Genomic DNA, 22,937 nt, shown 5'->3' on the forward strand with positions numbered 1-22,937 from the left:
GGAAAGTGTCGTCATAAATAAGTATTTCCGGTTTTCTATGGCGTCCGTCAGAAATTCTTACATGACTTCAGAGATATCTAAATTTCCTTGATGAATACCCCAAAAACACAATGTTATCACCAATAGAAAAAGAGCTTTCGGAAAATGACCAAGCTAGAGTGTGGAACGAGTTTTATCAGGTATGTGTGCTGGCTTATGTTTTAAACAGTAAACGTCAAAACAAATTTCATTCTTATTCGATCAAAATTTATACGAAAAAAACGAAATAGAATCTAGCTGCTGCTAGTAGATCTACTTTTGTAGACTATAGAAACAAAACTTGTTTGTAGTTGCACGAAAATGGAAAGATATTGCCACGATCAAGAAGAAAAAAAAAGGTTTGTAAATCTTCAGTTTGGCCTACGCCTACGGTATTAGGCTATCTTTTTATGTGATACAAAACATTAAACTAACCTCACCATTCCTTTTATTTTGTTTGTGAATCATAAAAAAATATTTCCGTTCATAAATTTTAAGACATATATTACAAATTGTTAGCCTACAGCCACAGGTGTATCAACAAATGTAACGAGTCTGAAATATCGGATTCAGCTCATACATATCTGCGATTTTAGTACATAGTTTATGTTAACATAGGCCTATAATTTACAGCCTGGTCAGAAATTTAACGTTAATTTTTAGTTAAAGGAGCTAAATCACTAACATTTGGGACCTAGCAATTCACAAAAGTGGGTCGCAACGCATATAATACTGTAATATGAATGTATATAAACTGATTTACATTTAATGGTTTCCGTTTTTACTCCAATTTCAAATCAGTTATGTTCGGCGAAATAAGTCAGCAATCTCAATCGAGTGCAAATTTCTAGCGTCTAGCAGGGTTCCCACGGTCCTTGAAAATCCTTGAATATCCTTAAATTTAAAATTTCATTTTCAAGGTCGTGAATATCCTTGAATTTCGCGGAAATAGGAAAACATCCTTGAATTTCAGTTGAGATCCTTAATTTTGTTTCAAATGTCTTCAATTCCTTTTAAATATGAGATTGATTGATAGTTGGTAATGGTTTGGTTATTTTTAAGATGAAAAATTGTAACTTTAGACTAAAAAATGTCCTTGAAAATCCTTGAATTTGACGTATATTTATCCTTGAATATCCTTGAAAAAATGTTTGACGAAGCCGTGGGAATCCTGTCTAGTTATTCTAGTCTACATAACTCCATTTGATTTGGTGCAATGTGTCTAGCCTCGTCCCTCGAGTCTCTCAATACAACTGGGGCTGAAGCGCATTATGATACACGATTCGTGTACCAATGTTAAAAAAATTATTTTATCTTAAATATCGGATATCAAAAGCTCATCTTTTCCTGGTAAGTTTACTTCGTCAATGTTGATTTAAATTTACCAATAATTCGTGTTTTCGATGTTGAAGATTTTGGAGGATTTTGAGTTACGGACTTAGGTCCTTTAAGTTAAAAAGGTTATCTTGTTGGTTGAATGCATGTTTGAAAATCCACACCATTAAAGCAATGAATGATGAGTGAATTTTAGTAAGATAAATTTTAAATGATCAATGCCATTCTAGTCCACACAATAAAACATAGAGGCTTATTTTTAACGAAAAATCCAAATGGCATAATTACAAAACTATGACATTGTTTCGCCTGTTTACATCTCTCCTCCCATCTGCATGTAAAAGTTTCAAAATCAAAGGCTCTTTTCCAGGTGGAAGAAAAAAAAATCGTTATTATATCAGGATGTTAAACGTGTGCTGTGATGACAATCGATAATAGTAATTTAACCAACGCTATCCTGACTTGCCTGTTAAGTTAAAGCTGAGATACAAGAAAGTCATAAATTTCTTCTTCTTTTATTACCCCGCTCTCTAAACTAAGTCCATCCCTTCTAATTTCGCTTCATATCTTTTAAAACTTTGTACACACTTCAACCTATTTTACAAATGAATAGTAGTTGTGCCTTTTGCTAATTTGGAATTTCTCAGATATAATAATTTTTATATTTCCTTGGAAAAAAATTTGACTTATTTTTTGGTATAGGCTACAGTTTTCATTCTGGAGCATATCTCATAAACATGTCAAGATATCTTTATAAACTTTGTTAAAATATCAACCTATAATTATTGTAATTGTGCCCTTTGCTAAATTCTCGGATGTAATAATTTTTGTGTTTTACCTAAACAAATTTAAAGCAGAATAATTGGGATACTAACTAATTATAAGCTTACATCTGATAACATACAGGTACATGTATACACATGGTACTACATGACGTAGTAGTATTGGAAATGAAATGAAATGGGGTTTAACGTCCTACTGTTCAGTATTGGTTTTTGATTATTAATAATATTGATAGCCAGGAATTCTTTCCCATTATCTTCAAAAACATGGCCAATGGCACAGGATATTGATGACTTGATTATTCTTGTTAACAGTAGGCCTACACTAACAGTTGTGTACAACTACTTGCTAGTTTAGTCTACTGAGGTTCTGAATATATATGTAAAATAAAATGTTTTAAAGGACTATCCAAAATGTCTATATCTCTAGACTGCCAAGGTTCGAAGGCTTGGCCTTCTTTATTATTTCATTACCGTAATATTAATAAGTATACTAAAATACTGGTAATGCTCAATTTTATTGTTTTTATTGAAGAGGTACTTAAGATACAATCATTTGGTATTATTGAAGCAACTATCCAATGGTATTATGTAAATTAAACAAGGAACCAATTGTGACCTATTTCCAGTGTAGAGTTACATCCTGATTCATTAATAATGAAAAGTTTAATAAAGTACCCCAAAATATGTAATTTCTAGAAAATTGAAGAGAGTACACCAATCTGTTACACATATTCGTTCTTATCTGCTTCTGAATAATGATCAACATTACATTCATTATTTTTAAAAATCAATACACCATATTTTGTGACAAATTATGAGTCAATTGGAAAAAAAGTAAGAGAATCTGACATTCTGAGTCCTACAGTCAATGCAATTTCAAGAAGTTTAGATAGTGTAGGTCTATGCATTTTATAAAAAGGATAAACCTGCCTCTATGATTTTTGTCAAAAATAAAAGATCTGTTGAGTGCAATAAAAATGAATTGATCAATATATTTTGCACAGATAATTACAAATTTGAAATTTTGTTCAACAAAAAGATTAAAATAATTTGTAATTAAAACTGAATGACAGGCCTATATAGTTAAATGAAAAGAATGTCTCATGGTCATGTGTGACTGACATGGCATAAAGATGTATAAAAATTCAAAAGCACTATGAAAACTGTTAGCTATATTTCTGTGAAAATAAGGGGGGTAGGATGGCGAATGGTTAATATGTGCGCGCTGTATCATAAGGTCTGTCATTGAGTTAACTGGCATGGTTTCGATACCCCAATTGTAGGTGACAATGAGTAGGGGCGCCTGTCCAACCCCGTTGGTTTTCTGCGGGTCCTCTGGTTTCCTTATTGACCCCTATGCAGAGGCAAATTATTGAAATAAAATAACCTAGTTTGTGTCGAGTGGAACACAAAAAAGGTTACTTATCAAATTTGGTCAGCATTCAAGTTTTCCTTTCTGATCAGCTGCTGTCTATAGCTATTTTTTCTTCGAGACAGCTATTTGGTGTGAAGCATTGGGGTCACGAGAGGGTGAACCTTATCGATTTTCAAATTTGGTGTGAAACATTGGGATTGTATGAAATGAACCCTGATGATTTTCAGCTTTCTTTCTGTTCCAAAGGTACATGTATAAACTTATTGCATGTCTGGAAAAACATGTGAACAAAATAGAGATTAGATTTCTTGAATTTAAAGTATCCTTATACTTATATCAAATTTAATCCACATCCAAGCCTTCCTTTCACTTCACTGTTTGGTAATATTTCCATGCTTTTGTACAGCTAACCGTATAAAATCTAGAGAATTATTATAGGCCTCCTGGCATACTGAGGATTTAGATATAATACTTTTAAATTTTTCACAGAGAATAAAGAATGAAGCCTCATTGAGAACCTTGGACGATGATAAATACAAAATAACTGCTGCAAGGAAACCTGAAAATCGAAACAAAAATAGATATAGAGATGTTAGTCCATGTAAGTATAATATATATGAATATGTATTCATAGTGTCACCATTAAATTCTTCTATGTTTACTGTGAACTGACTGTAGGTTTAATTTGGTTCTACATTTGTAGCCTACCTGTAAATAGTCTTCCAAGTAAGGATGAAAATCACAATCATGACTCTGGAGATGTACTGCATCTTACAGATTCTGTAGACGATAATAAAATAATCATTTTTTGTAGGAAATTCTCAAACTTTGATATTAAACATACATTATGCAAGAGGTAAATCTGCCTATTGCAGGTCTTTCTTTAGACCTGAAATGTTATCTAAATTATTAATTAGACATTAATTGACTGATCCAGGCCATAATCAACCCTCGATGGCATCAGATTTCTCCAATATTAGATAGATTAGAAAGATTCAGCCATAATTTGATTTAATTTAAAAATGGAGGAGGAGACTTAGCTTTGAACAACCAGTACGTGGTTGAAATTATTGCAATAGAGTAATTTGAATGAAATTTTCAAATTATTCATTTTACATTGTCTATTTTTGAACTATTATAGAAAGAATGGCTAGCTCTTTATCTAAATCTTACATAATGTATCTTTCTGAAATTTATTTTTGACTGAAATGTTGTGTGTAATTATATGATTTCAGATGACCATAGTCGTATTGTAGTAGAGAAGGGAGATGATGATTATATTAATGCTAGTTTAGTTGAAGTGGCATCTGCAAATAGAAAATATATTTTGGCTCAAGTAAGTAAAAATATACTATTCAAAAAAAGTAGGGGATATTTGATTTTTAAGTGTTATTAAAGTCACCTAATGAAACTGACGAAGAAACAAATGACAAAATGAAATGAAGTTCACATTCATCGATTTATTCCAAATGATCGTTAGACTAAGTAAGGCACAGACTGACCATTATAAGGGTAAAATGATACCCGGGGTTAAACAGCAAAGTTACCACAGCATCACAACCAAGTCAGTAACGGGTAAATCCTCCTCTGTTTGCCAAACAAGCATTGATCCGACGTGGCATACTCCTAATGAGACGTCTAAGGTCATTTTGGTCCTGATTGTCCCATTCCTGTTGCAACGCAGCAGCAAGTTCTTGGACATTGGCAGGACGTTGTTGACGTTGACGTAACCTCTGTCCAAGCATGTCCCAGACATGCTTGATGGGGGAGAGGTCGGGACTCAGTGCTGGCCAAGGTAATGTGGTGATGTTCTGTTGTTGGAGGTAACCTGTAACGATCCTGGCCCTGTGACATCTTGCGTTGTCATCCTGGAAGATGAAACGGCGGCCATGACGTCGTGCGAACGGCACAACATGTACTGCCAAGATGTTGTCCCGGTAGTACTGGCCTGTAACATGCCCTGCAACAACATGTAAAGCCGTTCTTCCAGCAACAGTGATGCCTCCCCACACCATAACAGAACCACCCCCAAATCGATCATGTCTGATGACGTTAACGTCTTGGAAGCGCTCGTTTCGACGACGCCACACCCTCCTACATCTGTCCAAAAAATCAACAGTGAACCTTGACTCATCTGAAAACATCACATTGCTCCAGCGTCGATTATCCCAGTGTTGATGATCCCTACACCAACGACGTCTTACCTGAATGTGATGATCTCTCAAACAAGGGATCACGCGAGGACGTCGGGCGCGAAGGTGACCCCTATGCAGTCAATTCCGAATCGTCTGGCCACTCACTCTCACACCAGTGTCTGTTTGAAGACGAGCGCTGATCTGATTTGCTGTGATGACACGATTTCTCAAGGCCAAGGTACGGATAAATCGATCCTGGGCTTGAGTTGTCGCCCTTGGTCGACCTGAGCGTGGTCTGTCCTGTACAGATTTTGTATCACGGTATCTGGACCATAGCCTGCTTATGACAGACTGAGAAACATTCATCGTCCGCGCCACAACCGCCTGTGTTGTGCCGATCTGTAGCATGCCAAGGGCACGTAACCTTTCATTTTGGGTAAGCCGACGCATATCAAAATTTGTTTTCTGGTCACTAAAACAATTAAACTGATGTTTCCACCCTGGAATTCAATGCCACAATGACTGTAACATTCAAAGTCAGAGTCGTGCAAATCTTGGGTTGGACCCCCATGATGATCTCAACCATCACCTGCATTCCATGCGGTAGCTATTGGTGCGTTTGGGCGTCACATGTAACTGGAAATGTTTCTTCTGTTAGGTTCTATAGTGACTTTTTTCGTAGTCATTTGCATATTTTAGTATTATGCCCCCAAAATCAAATATCCCCAACTTTTTTTGAATAGTATATAAAAGTACTGATCATTAGTACCTAACTTGTAAAACCGGATGGGACTATACATGAAGGATTTCTCTCCATCTTTCCATCCTCTATCTGTCATTTTTATATTCTGGACTTAGTTGTCCACCGCCTTTCGAAGAAAACAGGGGACTATTTAAATGGATCTGTCTGTCTGCCCCTCCGTCTGTCTGTCCGTCACACTTTTTGGGACACAATAATTCCCCTTCTAATTGAGCTAGAATGTTCAAACTTGGTGTAGGTGTTTATAGGTGAATTATTCGTATGCTGATGACACTCAACACTCTGCTCTAGATCTGTAAAATCGTTGATGAACGAGAGTAAGCTCAAACTGAATGATGACAAGATGGAAACCATACTTGTAGGGACATCTACTCCAAATTCATGTGTGGTAGGTAATCTGGGAAACCAACATTCAGTTTTCATCAGGTGTGAAGAATCTTGGTTTGCTACTGGATTCCTCGTAAACCATGGAGAAACAGGTCGAAAAACTTTGTTGTACATGCTATTACCATCTCCGATGTATTGGCAATATTCAACACCTCTTGATAGTTGAGGCCTCTAAGCTGCTTGTGCGTTCCTTAATATTCTTGAGGCTCGATTACTGCAACAGTGCTTTGATTGGAATTCCCCAAAACCTGTGAACAAAACTCCAAAAACACCGCTGCCAGAATAACAACAAGAACACAAAAGTATTCTCTCGTAACTCCCTTCTTAAAATAACTACATTGGTTTCTCATAGAAGCCTGGATAACTTTCAAGATTCTAACATTTGTTTATATGTGTCAACACAGTCTTTCACCATCTTACGTCACGGATCTCGTTGTGCTGTATGCTAAACTGAAATCCCATGGGGATAAAGCCTTCAGTGTCTGTGGACTGCGTTTGTGGAATAACTTACCATTGGAGATACAGAGTTCTCAAACAATAGCTGTGTTTCCAAACTCAAAACTCATTTGTTTAAATTACTTATTATCAGGATTAGCTATTATCTTCCATGCGCTTAGAGTGTGTGCAATCATATATGTACATTATTATTAAACTGTAGTTTCTGGCTGTTTCAAAACTGAGCTACAACAAATCTTCATAATCCTGTTCGGTGCTGAAAAGTAATACATTGAACCCCATTTCATTAAAAACTGAAAGTAAAAATGATCACTTTTCTTTGATTTTTTCAGTGAATATTTACATACTTACAGTACCATGTGCTAAAGGGTTAACTTACAATTTCTATTTATTTCAGGGTCCTTTAGAGCACACCGCAGGGCAGTTTTGGCAAGCAGTATGGGAACAACAATCAAAAGCTATTATAATGCTCAACAGAGTTATAGAGAAAGAAACAGTGAGTAGAAATCATTTGAAGTTTAAAATATCAGAAAATCCTGTGATTAACCTGTTCATAAAATCTCAAGAATTTATTTGTTTCAGTCTTTATTCAGTACGATTTTTGATTGTCAAAATTTCAAACTGGAAGTAATCAAATAAGTGAAAGTCGTCTGTTTATAAGGGATGTAACTCTCCTGCTGCATTCGGCTAGCTGTGTTTGTCATCATTTGTCGAGAAGGTCCAACTCTTTAACTAAATCTTAGATTCTTACATAATGCATCTTTAAAAATCTAATATTGCAATTTTTGAATGTTTAGGGCTGTTGTATTGTTTTTGTAGATAAAATGTCATCAATATTGGCCCCTTGGTTCTCGTCAAGATTATGAAGATGAGATGTTATTTGAAGATGTAGAATTAAGGGTTACTTTACTTCAAGAAGAAGATTATGAACATTATACCAAACGCTTATTTAGTTTAGAAGATATGGAGGTAAGTATTGGTGGAAGTCTAGATTAGAGTTGGATAGGCATAGTTATATTTTCTAAAAACAACAGTGAAATTAATATTATGTGTACTCTACATCCTTTTTTTAATATATGCATTGTGTCAACTGAACTTACTAGAGACTATATGGATATGTTGTATAACCTGATTTTATGATTATTGATAATTAAAATTTGATTTGTTTTAGACTGGAGATAAAAGAGATGTAACACATTTTCATTATACAACATGGCCAGATTTTGGTGTTCCTTCCTCTCCGACAGCATTCCTTAACTTTTTAATGGCAGTCCGTGAAACTGGTTGTTTAGAATCGGACTGTGGACCTGCAGTAATTCATTGTAGTGCTGGTATTGGTAGATCGGGTACCTTTTGTTTAGTAGATTCTTGTCTTGTACAGGTAGGAATTGTTTTGTAGGTAGTAATATCTTTCTATATAGCAGTTTTAAAATGATTAACTTGTTAAAAATGTGGTGTTGAATATTTACAATATAAATTTATTAACAAAACACTGCACTAAATTACATACAGTACCTTTCAAATTTTTCAGACCAGAATTGCGGGAACACCGTGGAAAAAAACACTAAGAAATCGCTAAAATTTACGGAGAATTTCCACAATTCCCCTGCTCGTGGAGACAACTTAAAACAACTCCTCTGAATGAACACAGCTAGAGTTTCAGACTAGAATCGCCAAACACGGCGGAATAACGCTGAGTTCCGCGGGGCATCCTTAGTAATTATATAAAAACAATTTGTTTAGTACATGTAAGTTTCATTCATTTCAACAAATTGTTTTTATATGATTACATTTTGGAAGGACGTACATTGCTCTCATCTCTGCGTTCATAGCTCCATCTACAATGTTTTGGAAACACTTAAATTTACAAGAATTGTTCATTTATTTATGGATTAGAAATAACCCTGTTGAAACTCAGATACTTCTGATCTGAAATAGTGGAGTTGTCTCACTGATTATGTTCAAACTATAAAAGCTTATGAACATGATATACGGTAACATATTAAAACGAGACAGGTTTGTTCATTTGGGTATACTGGGGAATTCTATCAAACTTCAAATTTTCGGATTGCAAGTTTTGAGCAGGTTTTGTTGATGTATGTTTCCGTCATATTTGTAAATTTGTTTCCATGGAATTAATACAGTTATCTATACTTCACATAATACGATAGAACATTCCCAAGAATTTCTGGAAATGATTTATATTGAAATAATCAAGGACTACTGAATTTTTATAAATTTGATTTCAGATTGAAAGAGAGAGAAGTATGAAGTGTGTAGATATACGATCTATACTGATTGAGATGAGATCATTTCGAATGGGATTAATCCAAACTCCAGATCAGCTTAGGTTTTCTTATTTAGCAGTTATTGAAGGAGGAAAAAGAATCTTGTTGGACGCCGATGCCAACTCAAATGTTAAAACAATTGCAGAGGATACTGTAATTATTTGTTTCATTTTTCCCCAGGGACGAATAATTAATTATGTAAAAAGAAATTCTTTTGGCATTGTAGAATTTGTTGACATAGTGTTATTTCATTAGTCTTTTCAGACTATATTGTGAAATAACGAAAGAAGTATCTTTTTAAATCTTTGTTTAAAAAAATTATCAAGCGCTATGCTATAAGCTATAGTTATCAGCAAACAAAAAGAGATAATTAGTTCTAACGTTGCACTTATTCCTTATCAAATTTAAAAATATGTAGGCTATATTTACTCTCCATAATAAACAATCCTTCATTACCTTCATTATTCAGTTACTTGGGATAGACATACATTAAAAAATTTGTAAGGATGGTTTTAAGCTGAATAAACGTGAAATGTCATGTTTTAACTTGTTATTATTGGGGCATTGAAAACAAAGTCAGGTTTCCATGGCAAATTTCATGCATTTATATATACAACTGTAACATCCCTTCAAATTTAAATATTTCTTTTTATATATTTAGATTAAGAAAGAAGATATTCCTCCTACTCCACCAATAAGAAGTTCAAGTTTACAAAAGGTTCAATTACCAGATGAACCACCGGAATTACCACCTAAAGTTAGACCTGACTGGACGAAACAAATAAACGATGATACCTCGGATGATATAATTCCTGCTAAACAGAGAAAAATAGAGGAGAGGGATGATTATCAAAGTCCTGCTAAACAGAGAAAACTGTCCAATAGAAATGGTGGGACAGATTTGAATGACAGACAGGACTTATTTTTTAATAAGCCTGATGAAGTTAAAAAAGTAGATGACATTGATATAGTTGATAAAATTGATGAAGTTGATAAAGTTGGTGGCAGTGTTGGTGATGTTAATGATGAAGATGATGAATCACAACAATTAAAGTAAGTAAATATATGGGGACTCAATTAATATTTGTATTAAAGACATTTATAGTTATTGTATAGCATATTATCATTTTATATAAGGATGGCCGATCACAGTTTGGTTACAAAGGGTAAGCCAGTTACAAGACTTACTTACGGAAATTCATTATATCTGTTGTTCAAAGATATATAGTTATTGTACAGGATATTATCATTTTGTATACAGATGACTTATCACAGTTTGGATACACGGAAATTACTTACGGAAGTCGTCAAAAATTAAAACCATGATTTGAATCGCAGCACGAATCGTGATAGTGGGAATCTAGGATTAAATAATCATATGCTTGTCTTTATGATAAGTTAGCATCTACATGCTAAAGTTAATATCCGATTGTCTTGAAATTTATACACAGCGTTTAAGGTCATGAGACGAAGAAGCCTGATGATTTTTAACAATTTTCAATGATAATGGCAATTGATATTAATTGTTTTGTATGCTGAATGTTAGAATAGAGCAGAACTAGAAGCCAAATGGGTTGTTTCTGACAATAGAAAAAAATATGCGACAACCCTTGTTGACTCTTCGGACGACTTAGCTGTTGTGGGCGTATGTTTCATATTTTATCGTATTGAGACGAATTTGTTGAGAATATTAATGACATTTGATGTTGCTGAAGAGCATGTTTGTAGTTTACTATGATAATGTGTGTTCATTGATAAAATCAGATTAATATTTTTGGTGAACAACCATTAAATTTTTTCAAATGGCTAGCCTTGGCTTTCAGTAGATTGTTTATTATTTTTAACAATCTGTATTCATGTGTTTACAGTATACTACGAAAGAGAGTGAGAGGGGAACGTAAAAAACAGACAGCAGAAATGATCAAAAAGATGAAGGAGAAACAAAAGAAAAGTGAATTATGGAAAGAAAGAAAGAGTTATTTAAAACCCATTTGTTTTGGAATAACCCTTTTAATAGGCAGCTATTTATTGTATAGGTACTGTTGGCGATAATTATTAAACTGTTAATATATTAGAATAATATCATATATATTCATATTTCTATTTACAAAAACAATAAAAAAATAGATCTCTTTATTCACGGTTGATTATAATTGTATTATTCTTAAAATATCCCATACTCTTAAAATAGAAAAATCATGCAGCCTCCTTTATTGTTATTTTCAGAATATATCTTCTGATAATAAAAAACCTAAAATATGGATAAAAAAAAATATAAGCTTATCTACGGATTACATTTTGAATTTTACTTATTTAATTATTTCTAGCTTCAAATCAGAGAAGTGTAAATATCTTTTGTCTTTGCTAGAAGTTTTCAAAATTTTGTCAGCGGCTGATATTCTTAGTAATACATACAGTATTCATTTAAATATAACTTCCAGAAATAGTTTGAAAGTATAGAAATATTTAACGGAGAGACTAGAATAGTAGTTTATGATGTAGCTGTAAATAAAGTTAAGGTGAGTATTATAATAACTGATCTGATAGTTAAAGGTAATGATGTACACAACGATATTTTAACTGCATTTATAAGATATATTACAGTCTGTATATTAAAGTATATGTAATCAAAGTCCATATGATGTTACTTTCTATTATTACTTGTTACATCTATATCTAATGTTATCATTAATTGGATATGTTACTTTTCAATTTCACAATCAAAATACTGTTACTAATTTTTTCTACAATAAATAATATTGCAATCATATCAAATCAGTAAAGTTGTAACTTAAATGATAACGAACAGTATAAATATGATTTATAATAGAGTTAATAATTTAAATTTCGACTTTCTGTTTATGAACCTGATAGCAGAATAATATAAAGCCACTGATCGTCATTTACATCTAAGTTTTCACTGTGTTATCCAGATTAAAATGTACTAAACATTTAATACAGAAAAGGTAACCAAACTCAAATTTATAATCCACCAGGCTGACTTCAGTTTGATTTAAAGGAGGTCCATAAAATATTCTAATTGTGGTGTTGGCTTCTTTATATTTATATCTTCTGTGGGTTGGGACTTTTTGATTTTGTCATATCTTGGACTTATATTCCTTTTAAAAGATCCAACTTTCACGATATTGTAGTTTACAAAGGATTCAAAATCCTTCAAATGACGATCAGCAGCTTTAAGTCAGTTATATTAAGGAAATAATTATTACTATTTGTTATAGTATGATAGTGTGATTTTACTCAAAATCAAAAGAAGCAGAAATAGAATTAAATGCTTTATAATTACATACTCAGTCTACCCTGTCCATGTCACGTATCATCTGCTCAAAATATATATTACAATATATATAGCTCATCAAATATTAATTAAAGCTGGATTCCTTTAATAGATTACACTATATAGAGGAGCAGTTGTTACTTCAATAGGAAATTATTTTCATTGTTCTTTGTGTTGAGGAAGAAAATAGTTATTTTCAGATAAGTAAGCTTTAAGGCATGCTAGGTATCCCCAGTGGTCTCATTCTGTTCTATTCCACTATACCCTGGGTTCATCTGTGGAATATTCACGTATTCAATTATCTGCTCATGGTTTACAAACCAGTCTTATCCTCATTACTTACATTCACAACAATATAGCGGCTTGTTTGTTGCAACAAGATGAGAGTTACTTCCCTTCATCAACGTCCTGTGTATTTAATGTTTTTTTATGATTGGTGGATAAAAATAGCAGGGGTTAGTGAAGTGGAGCGGAATGAGACCACTGGGGATACCGAGGATGGCTTTAAGGTTGAAACAGAAAATTGTCTTAAAGGAATCTAGCTTTGCTATCATCATATCTAAAATTATTATATAATATCAAAATTTTTATCATATCAGTTATTTTGCATAATCAAGATTTTAATTTTCTATCTGATTTTGGTTGGAATCTTGTATTCCTTGTAAAAGGTGCAGATTTTATACAAACATCAAAAGGTATCAAAATCATTCTATACTAACTTTATAATAGTTTTGCTTTTACATTATTTTTTTCTCATTCATGTACATATATGTATTCTAAATTTGTTCGACCATGTCCATGTTTTGTTTCTGTTAAGAAGGGTATTGTTACATTTCTTGTAAATACATGTTGAATTTGACATTGGCCTATTATTATATTATTATTATGGTATGTACTTGCAGTGTGTTTCAATTTGACTGTTGACATTTTGTGTCAAATCACATTCTAACAATGAAATTGTCTATATACATGTATTACTATAAAGCTTGTTAATCATCATATTGGTTTGTGGAGGTGATGGGATAATGTTAGATTTGTATATCTAATATGAACATTTATACAGGTATATGGCTGGAAAATTAGGTCAGAATTGGTCTCACATATTTCTTATTAATGACAAGACATTCCATCTTTATAACTTCTTCATCATATTCACCTTTGACTGTAACAAATACTTGGATACACATTTTACTGCAACACATATCAAATGGTTATTGACAATTTGTGGTTAAAATAAAGTGTCATGGTTAAAATGTGAATAGAATTGGACAAGCATTGATTTCACGTCCTTTCATACCTCAGCATGGCATTTCTTTACAAACATTGCATGTCCTTTTTTTCAGAGTATTTAACCTACATGCTTGGAATTTTCACCACAAACTGTTATCAACTATAAAATATGTACTAAGTACAAACTATTATTGTACTGTATCAAAATTTTATTAACAAAATATCCACCAAAATGAGTATGATTTACAACAACTTTATAGTAACCAATGAGCAGTCCATTTATCTTTGTGAAACTATATTCTATATTCACATTGTCATGCTTTGTGCACAACCATTGTGAATAAGCGCATTATAGATATACACACTATTATTATTATAACATAAAAGCCTTAAAATTATTTGTTCTTCAATGGCTGCTCTCTCAGAATTCTGGTTAACAGAAAGATGTTATAGTTTCAGACTAGTTGTTTATTTTGTTATTTAGAAGTAGACATGATAATGGTTTGATGAAGTCAACAAACTCACCACATCCCTGTCGGTAATTAACCTCTGTGACTAGCTATAGTACTGTAACTAGAGGTGTTAGGCCAGCGGCAGGTGGAGTAAGATTTTTATGTGAAATGGAACAGATTTAAATATCTTAGGTTATTCAGAATGCAAGTTTTAATGAAACTGAAAGTGTCATTTTAGATTTATATAAGTAATATTTAAATATTGGTAGTGTATTCTACTATAGTTTGACTTCCACAGATATTAGTATTAGATATAATTATGGAAAATATATTTTTATATGTAGAGTATTACTTATTATATTTCAGGCATAATTTAATGTTATTTTAACAAAGTCTCTTCAAGCCAGTTTAGTGAATACAATAGTATTATTGCCATTATTGATTTATTCAAATATTAAGTTTTAGCGAAATCATTCAGATCGTACAAATTCACTGCATTTTCGTTTTGTTTGTTTTCGGAGCAATGTGTTTGATAAGCGATATTTATGAGACAACGCCACTTTACCTAGCCAGCTATACAGTATGTTTATATAGAGGGAGTATGATATAAATATGATGAAGGTTATTTTAATGGGATGTTGTAAGGTATATTAATGTACTATAATACAAAAGTGAATGCCCATGCAAATAAATCTATATTATTATAGAAAACTTTTGTTTTTTTATTGTGATTTAAGTTTAGAATACATTTGGATATATTAGCCAGGTACAGTAAGCGTTAAAATAGACTGTTATTTGACCCAATCTCTGATACTCCATACTGTTCCTTGATATTGAAAATATGGACATGACACTTGATATATCCGAAATGCAGAATTGAACAAAAATAGGTTATTTTGGTGACAAATTTCTAGTACAAGATGGCAGCTATCAGTGCGTGTTATTTTGGGGAGTTCAATTTTTTTTTTTCATGATGCTTAGGTATCGTACTCATATTACCCCTGTTCAAAAGTTTCATTCTTTACTCAAGAAGTGAAAGTTTTTATGCTTGGACGCTCTAATACAAGAGTTTAATCCAGTGGAATGGAAGGTAAAGGCTCATCTATTCAGTAAAATACTGCTAATTTGTTATTAGTTAAAATATCATTTGTTACAACAGCCTATGCTGTAGAGATACCTGTCTAACCCTGGGTTCCCCCCAACTGTTAAAGACCCCTACATATGCAAGAGAACTACTGACACCCAGATGTACTTAGTTCCAAGGTGAATAGTTTGTGTTTAGTGGACAATGAACCACATTTGTCTATCTCAGTTTTATAGGAATAGAATTAAGTGGTAGAATGTACAGTTGTAGATCATAAGGTACCTCGTTTTTATGGGTTTTTTTAACTTTATCGACTTGTGTCGACATTTTGTGATATCATAAAAGACTCGTCATAGGAGATTCTTTATATAGCAAATTAGCTCTGGAGTAATATAGTGCCATCTGAAGGAGATCTACGTGGCACAGTCAGTAATGTGCTAGCTCACTAAATAGGAGGCCCAGGGTTCAATCCTCAGGATTCCTCCGTCAGTAGAGGGCCTAGCAATGACCTGTGTCCAGTCATGGGATGGTACAAATAACCGCATATTCCTGAAGTAATGGCCCAAGAAATCCCTCTCTGGCCATTGCTGGATTGGCTTCTGATACCTGAGCTTCTGAGGAAGTGTGTCTATTCTTCCCGTTCAATCAAATCTATCCCAAGTACAGAAACATGACAGCCCTTCATTTAATCGGGGATCTTCCCTAAAACTTTGGAGAGTGATTTTAGGTATTAAAAATGGTGAAGGTCTTGTTCGTCTCCATACAGTACTGTTTACATTGTATTTGTGTTGATAGCTTAGTTTGTCACGCAATTAGTTTTTCCGCAATATTCTGCTATGCACTGGTTAATTGGGCATAATAAAATCGCGAGTCCTATTTGGAGCTTTGTTTTAAGCGTAATGACATTGTTACGGAGTTAGCTATTGGTTGTTAATTGGACTATTGACCAGTCATAATTTGGAACAGAAATTTACTTCCATTTAAGCAGTGTTTAGTGGGATTAGCTCTAATCAAACGAAACATTGCGGGGAGTATGAAATAACTGTGGTCATGTGTACACGTTGGTGATAAGCCCTGGCAACAATCCCTCATAGCACACTGTATGACATATGCACATCTTTATTAGCCTTCATTAGACGCCATCTTCTACATTTGAGCAAATTAAAATAAGGAGTTTAAAAATGCACAGTTAGCAAAAAAAATATCATCTTAGACATTCAATAGATATAGCGTAGTCTTCCTTTAAAGTGAGAGGTGGCCGGAAAAAAAAATCTCTTTATCTTTTTCTGGTTTTGTATTATTAATAACATAATTTATACAATTAAAATTCAGATATATTATAACCATAAATAACAATTATACATTCTGTAAATCTTAGAGTTTTATATAGATGATGTCTGGATAAAATAAGTTATCACTGCTCGGCAGCATCTATTGTAAGGTCAACTTTTGTCATATCAGTAGGTTCGGACATTCCACCTCCTCTTAAACCAGCTAAAAATACTTGAGCTTTAGGAACATTTGTGGCAGAATCAACTTTTGTTTGAGTGGCATTATCTTTTGGTAAGTAAACCTGGGTGACGTTGTCCCGCCTCATATTGCTGAGATTCGTTTGAATAGAATGTGTGACCTTTGTTCTTAAGTTGGATAATTTAATAGCTTTCCTTCTTAATTCCCATTCGTTCCATTCATAAGTTTTGACAATGTTAGTGTCCATGAAATGTGTATCTGTCTGTGAACCACTGTCACATTTTGTCACAGGTTTTTCTAACATACGACCAGCATCTTTTCCCTGACTGTATGGAGTTATTGTGGAGAATTGGTTATGAAGCTCGAGTAATTGAATCAACTCAGGACTTCTTTTAGCACCCTCTGCTACCAGCTGTATATACATGGTTGGATTTTCTGCAAATTCGTATGCAGCTGCTTTGGAGGAGAATGCATAGTGATGTTCTTTATATCTAAGAACACCTATATCTGGGTTTGATGGAAGTAAAAGTCGATCAAATTTACCTAAAGTCAGTGCACAAAAACCTCTGTATTGTAAAGAAAGTCTATGAAAATTTTTGGTAGTTTCAGGAAATAGCCAATCATACTGACTGACTTGATAATCCTTCGGATTAACAAATTGATCCGGACCAGAGACATCTTTTACCCTTTCTTCATCACTTTTTACATGTGCGCCACTGAGATACTGACCCAAAACGTCATCGCCAAATATATCTCTGTGACCTCTGGTGAATGGTTCAAGACTTGCCAAGATGTTGCTTAATACACTAAGTAATACCATCTCATCTTGGAAGCCACTCCATAGCTGCGCTAAATGTATGAACTGGGGATAGACTTGAGCTGTTGGAACAGCTGTTTTAGACTGAATGGTGTTTTGCAGCTGTTCCATCCTGGCTGCTAGTTGATTCTCCAGCATCTCAACTTGTTGAGCACAGCTAATTACGTCACTTAAAATAACTCTCAAGAAAGCTTCATGTTGACGGCTATTAATGAGTGATTCTCTAACAAGTTGAAGTGACAAACCTTCTAATCTCTCTCCAGCGTGGGCTTTCTCTAGCAGGGTAGTATATTTAAAGGCTTGATGTAAAGTTGTTTGGATTTCAGTATCAACACTCTGGGTGGTTGCTGGTACAGCCTCATTCAAAATGGCTGGTAAATCATCAATACCTTCGCCACCTTTACCACACTCTTTGTTGAAGAGTCGAATACCAGTAACAATCATAGTTAATTCAAGGATCTGGCGTTCCTTGTCGCGTTTTGATAGGGACATGAAAGTACCTAGCTCTGTTTGTGGGAAGACACTCTGTAAAGCTGCAGTTGCCTCTCTTACTACAGCTATATCTGTTGGGCTTCCTAGTCCTGATCGAAGCAACACTGCTGATACTATCTTTCTATATAGAGATTCTAGCTCTTCTCTTGTCCTAGCTCGACTATCAGTTATCTCCCTTATAACAGGTTGTAGACGGGATTCAAGAACTCTTCTATGTTCGTCTAAGAAATCTGATCTGGTTGTGTAATTCATGTCAAAATAGACCTGCATTTTGACAGTGTCTAGAGCTGGGGATCTGGCATCTAATAATTGCTCCACGCACAATTTTATCAGTTTTTGAACATCATCTTTAGTGAGCGTTCTATCAACATTAAATTCATTAGATGGATTAAGAACCACAGCCTTCACCATAAATGCTACAAGTGTTTCTGAAACAGCCTGACCCTTGCTTGCACATTCTTGAGCTATTTCTCTTATGATATTTTTTATGACACTCTCTGCTTGAGCCCGCGACATGGTTGGGATCTTTAATCTTTCACAGATAACCTACAAATACAAAAAGATGAAATAAACCAATACTTTCAAAACTTAATATACACAAATAATAGGCTATGTACCAAGCAAATGGATTTTAAAATATATTAAAGACTTCAACAAAACACCATGTACAGTTACATGTACTATGACAATAATCAAGACAGACATGTGTCATGCAGTGTGCAGTAAGGGTAATTTATTTCCAGACATCGCTAAGGCCTAGTCTGGTGATAATACAAAACCACAGCATACTAATGTTAATAAATTAAAACCAGCGGCTGCCAGGCAGGATACGCCCACATTTTGCAAGAGATGGATAGAGAACAAGCTAAAAACAAAAACGATTTTTTGAACAATCAGGGGCCATAATCGAGAAAGTTGTGGTCTGAAATGCGCAAATATCAAAAGGGACTGAGATTTTTTAAATATAAAGGTATGTTTTAAGTTTTATCAAAATCGGATAAAAATTGTGACCTCTAGAGGGTCCATAACCTTTGTGTTACATACTTATACACAATTTGCATACAAAGAACGGCCATTTTGTCGGTCAGTTTCATTTCGATTTTCCCGAAATTCCAATTCAACCTTCATTATAGTGGAATGGTGATATATCTAAACGGTTTTTAAAATCGTAAAAAAATTGTGACCTCTAGAGAATCCACAAGCTAAAAATGTGATTTTTCGACCAATCAGGGGCCATAATCCAGGAACTTACGTTCGGATATGTGTGGTTATCAAAAGGAACCAAGATCTTTATGATAAAAAAACATATATTTTATACCATATTTTACACTTTTTGCGTACAAAAGGCAGCCATTATGTCCGTCAGTTTTTTCTGATTTTCACAAAATTCAAACTCAACCATCATTAGTGTATAACTGTGATATATTCACACGTTTTTTTTTTTTTTTTTTAAATCAGATAAGCTCAAAGCGCAATTTTTCGTACAATCAAGGGCCATAATTCAGGAAGTTACAATCCGATATGCGCGAATATCAAAAGGAACCAAGATCTTTGGGTTATAAACTGGAATTTCAAGTTTCATCAAAATCGGATCAAAATTGTGACCTCTAGGAGGTCCACAATCTTGATATACCAGATGTTTACACTATTTGCGTATGAGGGACGGCCATTTTGTCCGATAGTTTTGGTCCGTTTTCACAAAATTTGAACACAACCATCATTAGGGTGTAACGGTGATATACTAAAAAGTTTTTTTAAATCGGATAAAAATTGTGACCTCTAGAGGGACCACAAGCTAAAAACGCGATTTTTCATACAATCAGGTGCCATAATTCAGGAAGTTACGATCCGATATGTGCAAATATCAAAAGAAACCAAGATCTTTGGGATATAAACATGCTTTCCAAGTTTCATCAAAATCGGATGAAAATTGTGACCTCGAGAGGGTCCACTACCTTGATATATCATATTTTACACTATTTGTGTAACGGTGATATACTACAACGTTTTTTTAAATCGGATAAAAATTGTGACCTCTAGAGGGACCACAAGCTAAAAATGCGATTTTTCATACAATCAGGTGCCATAATTCAGGAAGTAACAATCCGATATTTGCGAATATCGAAAGGAACCGAGATCTTTGGGAGATAGACCTATATTTCAAGTTTCGTCAAAATTTAAGTCTTAATATAGTGTCTATCTGCAGGCCTACAATTAAATATTCCCACAAGTTGTCACTTTTATTCATAATTTTGTTAAGTGAATGTATTGTTGAAGTTATTATTGTGTCCTACTTATTGATAGAGTCGAAAACAATTTAATTTTCAGTAGGCTGTAGGTGGCCACAATTGAAATTCAGACTATTTTTCAGTATGGTCTATGACACGAATACTGCCACTATTCACGTAGTATTCAGGGCTTCAGGCAAATTTTTTAAGAAAAGTAGATCTACTATTAGCAATGCAATAGATCGCTAGGGGAGCCACTGATACTATTTTTATCATGGTCGCAAAATCTGATCTTAAAATGTGGCGTTTTGGATTCCATGACTTCGGGAACGTGTATGGACACAAACATCAATGACATGGCACTTTTCGTGAAGGGATAAAATGGAGCTTGTGTCGTGCATAGTTTTGTCGTTAAGAAAACTATTTACAACATATTTTTTATATTTTGAAAAATTAAAATTATCGTGAAACGGCAAAAACGGCACTTGTCATTGAAAGTAAATGTATTTTCTCATAGAATGACATCCTTTCTTGTCATATTGACCCATATTTCATTCACAAATCCATGGAACTAGTGCCAGAATGCGGGAAACAAACCATGTGGAAGACAGGAAAGATAACTTCACCCGATGTGGGTGTACAGCCAAACCGCCTCCTTGTTAAATGTTATTAACATTCTACTCAACTGTTCGAAATAATCATGATTTTTATAAACAATTGTTTTCCAGGAGGAATAAGCATGTCATTTCCAGTGTCCTGTCAGATTTTTCCCCTAAGGCCAGAAAAGTGTAGAAAATTAAATATCATTTATGCTTTTTACATTAATCGTATATTTTGTAAGTTGTATGTCTTTTTTTTGGTTCTGTCATTTTTTGAATTATAATCTTATTCTGTTTATGTAATACCCATATTGTTCATCCTTCTCCATTTATTTGTTGAGCTATCATATAACTGTATTATACTTCTGCAGCCTGATCCTTTATCCTTCTCAAGTTATCTTTATTGTTATTATAATATTATTATTGTAGCATATATCTAAACAGTGCCCATCATAGGCCTACCTAGTAGTAGTTACTTTAGTAACGCCAACGGAAATTCTTGCTGTACTTCACAAGACTTAGTAACAGACAAAACTGTCAATGGTGATACCACTAAAGTTTATGTATTCATTTCAACATACATAAACAATCATTACATATAATCGATAAATGCGTAATTGAAGCACAGCAAGAATTTTCATTAACGGTAACATTCCATTCCTAAATTTGTAATATTGACTGCACACAGATGTGACTATCACAATGGTGTGATGTGGCAAGAAATGATTCCTTTTTCGTGAACAAAGAAGAATCACACTACAGTGAAAAATAGACGGCAAGGATTCCAAAATAGCCTTAGAACCGAGATGGATGGGGGTAAAGCCTTATTTTCATATTACTGTAAGTTGTATTGGATAAGCACTGCCACTGGCTCTCTCTCTAAGTAAGAATCAAGAATTCGTTACTAAAATAGTAAGTGCAGGAGGACCGCACTACACGGTGACACGCAAAACAAAAATCTACAAGATAAACCTGCGGACAAGACAGAAAATAGACATTGCACCAAATAAACAAATATCAAATCAAGTGAATAGATCCGGGGGCCAGCCGTAAGTAAGCGCCCACTGCGCTGCCTGTAGTGTGTACAGCTGTCCCGGGCCTGTAGATAGTGACACGTGACGTACATCTATATATTCTAAAGTCTATCCGAGTAGCCTATCTGTGTGTCATACGACAGGGTCATAATACTTACGATGTTACACTTCTCGGCAAAAATTGAAAATAAAAATCGCACTTCTCCTAAATGTTTTCAGCGGACACCATATTGTAAATAAACAATGTCGCCATGCCAACTGCGCATGTGCGTTACAAACCGGATATCGACAATAGTTTGGTCATAATTTTGGACTAAGAGCATACTGTTACATTGGAGTTGGAACGGACCATACTATAAAATTAGACTAATAATAATGGGATATCTATGGTTTGTTCAATCACTGTGAAAGCTGTCAATCGAAACTTTTAGTACGCCTGACTAGAATGTACATATGGACCAAACGTAAGGGAAATCAGGGCTCAGTAGACCACCGGTCCCAGGAAAATTTGCAGGAGGGGGATTTGCCAGGTTCCTGTTAAGGAAATTTGACAGTTAACAATGCAAGATGCCATCGTCTTCAAATTCAGTGAGCGTACATACACACTGCATGAGGCTTTTAAAGAGAGAAATCCAACAACCCGCTTAACGCAAATTTTTATTATGAATTTATAGGATCACATTGTGATTCAATTTTA

The 22,937-nt window shown here is 34.1% G+C and overlaps 2 protein-coding genes across 2 annotated transcripts; one reads left to right on the forward strand and one right to left on the reverse strand.

Moving 5' to 3' along the window:
• Positions 1-18: 18 nt before the first annotated feature.
• Positions 19-15,227, forward strand: LOC126814377 (tyrosine-protein phosphatase non-receptor type 2). Its single transcript, XM_050539478.2, has 10 exons — positions 19-179; positions 4,003-4,114; positions 4,749-4,849; positions 7,649-7,747; positions 8,071-8,220; positions 8,423-8,632; positions 9,501-9,692; positions 10,201-10,592; positions 11,408-11,575; positions 11,981-15,227. Exons 1-10 carry the CDS (start codon positions 111-113, stop codon positions 11,997-11,999), a joined length of 1,512 nt encoding a protein of 503 aa, XP_050395435.2. The 5' UTR covers positions 19-110; the 3' UTR covers positions 12,000-15,227.
• Positions 15,228-16,703: 1,476 nt separating this feature from the next.
• On the reverse strand, positions 16,704-22,520 carry LOC126814376 (cilia- and flagella-associated protein 206). Its single transcript, XM_050539477.2, has 2 exons — positions 22,399-22,520; positions 16,704-18,925 (listed from the first exon to the last, which is right to left on the reverse strand). Exon 2 carries the CDS (start codon positions 18,893-18,895, stop codon positions 17,015-17,017), a length of 1,881 nt encoding a protein of 626 aa, XP_050395434.1. The 5' UTR covers positions 18,896-18,925; positions 22,399-22,520; the 3' UTR covers positions 16,704-17,014.
• Between the last annotated feature and the right edge of the window lie 417 nt (positions 22,521-22,937).

The sequence above is a fragment of the Patella vulgata genome, chromosome 3 (assembly GCF_932274485.2).
Source record: "Patella vulgata chromosome 3, xgPatVulg1.2, whole genome shotgun sequence".
In the NCBI taxonomy this organism is placed as follows: domain Eukaryota; kingdom Metazoa; phylum Mollusca; class Gastropoda; family Patellidae; genus Patella; species Patella vulgata.